We start from the raw sequence: 6,248 nt of genomic DNA on the forward strand, positions 1-6,248 counted from the left end.
AGAAACATTGTTTAAGATACCAATTAATTGCTATTAACAAAAATAAATTGAATAAATCATGTAAACGACTTTTATTACATTCAGTATTTCTACACTGTATTCAAAATATATTAAACTATTTACATCAATTATATACTAACTTTATTTAAACTATGTAAAAAATATCTATTACTTTTAAATAGAAAAATACACATAACAAGCTATTTTTTTACAACTATCAAACTTTATCGTAGAATAAAATTGCTTAAGCTAGAACCATATTCAATTTTAGTATAATTTGATTATTTCTTTATATATTTGAAAAGTTTTTTTTTACTTTTAAGATGCAGTTCGCAATACAAAATATAAAAACAAAATTTAATAACTTTCTTTTTGTTTTAAATTTTTATTTTATACAAACGTTTTTGCTATTTTTGACATAAAAGTCTTTTTACTAAAATTTAACTTAAAAAAAGTAATCAAAGACATATCAACAACAATTTACGGCACAAATAAAATTCCAATTTTTAAATAAATCCAATCTACTAAAAATATATCATAAAGTTTTTTACAACTTTTCTCCAAACAGAGTTATTAAAATACTAATGCTATTAAGTCAATTAAGCACTGTAGCGTAATATACTTTTTATGTTTCAAATAAAAAGTTACACTCGAGTATTTAAAGCAACTCGTTTTTATAAGTATGCTAAAAAATTCTTTTCAACGGCGAAAAAGTCTACAAACAAATACACGGTGTTGCAATGGACACATTATCCCTAATACTGGTCAACAGGCTTGTAACATCAAAAAAATAATACCACTTATAAACAAACTTTAGAATAAAACATAATATATATATAGAAGGTATAATTGAACTCAAGAAAAGAACACTGATTAAAGCAACTTCTATCATGAGGTGAATATACACCCAAACTTACAACTTACTGTTAAGACTTTTATTGACGGTAAACTAACGTTTCTAAACTTTAAAGTAAAGCAACTATCGAAACAACTACTCTTAAGTGTTTATAGAAAACCAATAGTCACAAGCCGTCTAAGAGGCGAAATTAATTATCAAACAGTGCATAAAGTCAATAAAACAAAACTCATCAAATAAAGTTGTTCAATGCTTAGAAAAAGAAATTTTTAATCGTGTTTTATTATTAGTATTTCAATAACTGAAAAAAAATTGTTCCAATTACAATCAAACTACACTAGAAACTTTGTTAAAAAAGAATAGTGTCAGGTAAAGTCACAATGCTAAAGCCGCAAAAATAAGAACTACTTAACAACTCTATAGAAATAAAAGATAAGAAACTAAAAGCAAGAATATAAATTTTAACAAAAGTAATAACTATTCAATTTATATTTTTCCTTGTTTTTCAGCTACGCAGTAAAGAATGAAGAAAATTATAGCCAAGGAAAATATGCATACTAAGTTTATGTGTGCCAAGCTCATTGGGGTTTTCTCTACGTACAAAGAAATTAAAGGGGGAATCACCATTTTTCCTGACCCAGCACCAATGACAATAATCGACGCAGCTCTGCAAAAGAAGTTGTTTAGTGAAAATAATATTAAGATTTTAATTTCGATAGCTATAGTAGTTAATAAAGACTGTATGTTTTAAAACAACTGTGTTTAATCGAACAACTTTAGTGCTCATCTTAAAAAATAGAGAAAAAAAGTTGAGTTTGATTTATATAGTTTATTTGAAAATAAGTTTTAATCAACAAGCTTTCTTTTACTTAAAAAAAAGTTTTTAGGATTTTTTATGTAAGTAATTTTCCATTTTAGTGAAACCTTGTTTAAAAAACCAAAAGTACACACAAACATATTTAAATTTTAATGCCTAAAAACTGTATTTATAGTAAAATTGCTATAAGTAAATTTTTGCATGCCTTTCATTCAAATTTAAAAACTATGTATTAGCTAAGTAATTAAAGTTAGAAAAAAGTAACGCCTACTTTCAACTGACATTTGAAATTTTGCTTTTATCGGTACTTTTAAAAGTGTTTAAAAGAGGGGTATTTTTTTTCAAAAGTTAATTTTATTGTGTAAGATTTTATCCAAAATATAAGACGATTTTAACAGTTATTTAATAATAATATTTTAGATGAAGTAATTAAAAAATAAAAACTTAAAAGTACTATTTTTATTAACCATCTCTACAGCAAGTTACTATATATACTATAAAACTTAAACTTTTACATTCAATCATACTAATACAATACAAAAACGTATATACAATAATATTTATGTACGGAACTTTATTATAAATAACAGTCAACATACTTTTCATCAATTTTAGTATACTGGCCACCCCAAGACATCATCGTGGGATACATGTTGGCAAGTCCAAGCCCGTAAACAGCCACGGTAGCCCAAATCATCGGGCGGCAGTTTGCAGCAAAGTACGGGTAGAACAACAAACTGCACGAGGAAGTTGCGATCAGTAACAGGTTTATCACTATCATACCTGTTAATAAACTTATCTGATAAAGTATATATGTTATTGCATCTGTTTTGTTTATCTATTTGTTGCTGTGTGGTATTTCAAGTTATGAATAGACACAAATTGTTTTTTTTTGATGAGCATAACAAACAAAAAAATAAATAAAAAAAAAAGTTTCATTAAAGTTTCTAAAAAGTTTTTAACTAGTAAGAAAACTACTTACAAGTAGTAAATACTTGTTTTAAAGTAAACATTTTTTTTAACTCTAAAATGTACAAAAAAACTTTAATACAAGAGTTTTAAAAATAATAACTAGCTATTAAATTTAATTTTTTATAAGTAAGATGTCAAAAAAAACTATCTTTTGAAAGGAAAACAAAACCCTTGGTGTCATTTGACGAACACTCACGTTTTATATTTATGATTAAACAAAAGTCTAAAGGTAAAGTTTTTTTTTAAATGTTGTGTAACAAATAGTTTTCAAAAAAATATCGAAAACACAAAAATACTTTAAATATTTAGAATATAAATTTTTCAACTAATGTTTCCAAGAGTTAAAATTTTGTTAGGTCAAAAATTAATGTATATGAAAGCTATTGAACTATACATACCATCTACATTTAATTGAACTAAGCTTTACAAAAAGTGTTTTGACTATTTCATACTTAACACAATAGAACTAAATTGAATATAAACTTTTTTAATAATCAAGTATGTAATTTTTCGTTTGAAAAAAAAAAGTTTTAAATCTAAACAAATTCAAACTTGTGGGTGAGAGTTTGATAGACACAAAAATGCCATATAAGCCACCAACAGTAAAAAAGATCCAAAAAAATGAATTTATAGTTGTTCCCTGGAAAGCGTCCATATGAAAATTAGGCTTACTGGTCACCATAGTGTAGAGATACGAACTAAAACCAGCTTCAATTCCAATGTATACGAAATAGAAAACAAACAATAAACCCAAAATGTAGTTTCTGGAAATAATTTTTTTTTATTTACCTCATTATAAAAATCTTGATTCAATTTGTACACTTATTTATTTATCATGAATGCTAAGTTTCCATCAGTAACTTTTAATACAAACTAAGATTGCTATATAATAAATAGTTTTTTGTGTCATCTTTCTTTGGCTTTTAGTTAAATATACTGTTTATTAAATGAAAAAATCACCGATAAAAATAATTGGTCTTAGAACCTGGTAAACAAAAAAAAAAACCTTTCGGCTATCAAGTTATACACCACGGATACACTTTAATGTCTTGTCAAGGACCACTTTATATAACAGAACTTGATGAATCTAAGCTTGAATTTTGTTAAGGTCACGCATTTAGCAAAAAAATAAAAGAAAACATTACTAAAATGAAATATATACACTATAGAAAAATTAAATATAAGTTTGTTAAAGGAAAATTATTGTAGAAAACTAATCTTAAACAAAAGTTAATATGATTACAAAATATTATACATACTTTATATACTTTTTCTTAATAAAAATAAAAAACTTAATGTTTATCACTCACTTATTCATTATATAAAAACCTTAAGAAACGTTTTGTTATTTGTATCACCTTTTTATTATCTTAAAACGAATCCATTTTTTATATAAAGAAAAACAAAATCAAATAATTTGTACCAACCAACTTAAAACATACCTGGATGTTTTCAGTTTTATATCATTATTATTGTTTAATTGTAATTTCTCGTCCTCAAATTCCGTGCAAAATTTATTTACAACCGATTTAATGTATATAAACAGAAAGCAAAATGACACTAAAAGTGTTGTCCAAGCACAAATAAAATAGGCCCATGCTACATCGGGAAAAATAAAACTCGTTTTGCTAATGGACGAAGCTGCTAGATAAAAAGAGAGGGTAAGTTAAGTCTAACAACAGTTTAAGAGTTTTGTATAATTTAGGAAGTTTTTAAATGTTGTCAAACAACTTTTACATTAAGACTAATATTTTTTTCATAAAAATGACAAAGTAAATCATGTGTGATAACTCTGTAGCTGAACTAATATTTATCACATACTTGTAACTGCAGTTGAGTTAAAGTTGTTGAGCAGGGAAGTTGATTTGATGAATGGCTCAGCTAACAGTGGAGTGATCACACCGCCTAAAGCGAACGAAAAGTTCAGGAGTTGAATGTAAGGAGCTGAGTTTTCTTTCCACATCTCTTTCATAAATACATTTCCTCCTTTTTTCAAACTTTATTTTTCAATAGACTGCATTTTAACATTGCTTAAAGTCCTCATTACTTTTGAAGTATTTTAATTTTAAAGGAATACTCTTTCAACTAATTAAAAAGATTTATTTAACTCAAAAAAATGTTAAAGTTTTACAAAGTCAAATCTTTATATATGTTCTATAAACTAAAATAGTTTAAAGAGACTTTTAAAACTTTTAATTCGAAAATATCACATTTTTAAATAACTTATAGTGATTTGTAGTAAATTTATATCTGTTGTCTTAAAAAGTTTATTTTGAACGTACTGCCTGTTAATTTTTTTTTGTTTAAAACCGTAAACCAAGTAACCTGTTTGTAGCAAACCCATGGAAAACCCGATACTAGAAGTTACTATTCCAAGTAAAACTGGATAAAGAAAAGGAATTAGCATTTTTTCAACACCAGTTATGAACAAACACAAAAATAAAAGTAACGAACAGTCGCATTTTCTGTATATTTATTCATTTTTACAAAATGCACAATTTAATTTATTTGAAATGTTACAATAAGAAAAGTAAAATCAATTTAAAGTTTATAATCAGCGTCTAATAACCACTTTCATGCCAAATAAAATAAAATTCATAGTATTATTTTATTTTGAAAATTAAACCTTTTTAAAACAATTTACTTGTATACCAGTTGAGTTACAAAAGAACCAAGTATGTAACCAATACCATTTGCTGGTAGTATAAACCATAAGTCAGCTACATTTGACTGAAGATTGAATGCTAATGTTGACATTGTTGGACCTAACAAGGCTACCGCCATGTTCTATAGAAAAGTATTTGTAAATTATCTTTAAGATGCTTTTTGATAAATTTAAAACACTTATTTAAGGTTTTAAAGTACAGTTAGTGAATAAAATGGTTTTTAGTGTGAGAATAAAATATAACTATAGTACAAGGTTTTCCAAACAACTATAAACTGAAACTACCTGATTTCATGACTGTTTATAAATAAAACTTCCTATCTTTGATCCGCTAGATTTTACTAGATTTTTTAAACTTCAATCGTCTTTATTTTTATAAAAGTGAAAGAATTTTAGTATATAAGTTTTTACTCAAAACATAAACCAAAGTATTTTTTTTAATTCTTGAAAAGGAAAAATGTCTACCCAATCAGAAACCCAAATAACAGTAGAAAAAAGTCCATACTCTAATACTAAATAATTAACATCTTGTTTGTATAAAAACTATAAAGTAACAAAATTCAAAGTATTACATAAGCGTCTTAATATGAGTGGTTTTATTAAGATGCAAGTAGTTTGCATAAAATTAAAAGCCTGAATTATGTAAACAAGATAAATTTAAGTTTAAGTTAGTTTTAATCAGGTAAAATGTCGTTTTCGTTAAATATAAACTTTATTTTGTAGTTTGTTTTTACTACATTGATTATAGTTTTATTCTCTCACTTTATTTACTCTAAAGTCTTTTTTTACTAATTTGTGTAAAACTTTATTTGTTACCTTGTTTAACATACAATTTACCATGTAAGTCCCTTACAAAGGTTAGATAAATATACTAGTTTTTATCACACACCTGGCGAGTAATTTATTTTTAAAACAAGTATTGAGAAAAATAGAAAATT

General features: G+C 25.3%; 1 protein-coding gene across 1 annotated transcript; it reads right to left on the reverse strand.

The window, feature by feature from the left end:
* Positions 1-1,342: 1,342 nt before the first annotated feature.
* LOC145828713 (solute carrier family 60 member 1-like) lies at positions 1,343-5,052 on the reverse strand. The gene is made up of 5 exons (XM_082936468.1): positions 4,971-5,052; positions 4,532-4,631; positions 3,318-3,409; positions 2,273-2,456; positions 1,343-1,523 (listed from the first exon to the last, which is right to left on the reverse strand). Exons 1-5 carry the CDS (start codon positions 5,050-5,052, stop codon positions 1,343-1,345), a joined length of 639 nt encoding a protein of 212 aa, XP_082792594.1.
* Positions 5,053-6,248: the final 1,196 nt, after the last annotated feature.

The sequence above is a fragment of the Thalia democratica genome, chromosome 2 (genome assembly GCF_965202585.1).
Source record: "Thalia democratica chromosome 2, ktThaDemo2.hap1.1, whole genome shotgun sequence".
Lineage (NCBI taxonomy): Eukaryota > Metazoa > Chordata > Thaliacea > Salpida > Salpidae > Thalia > Thalia democratica.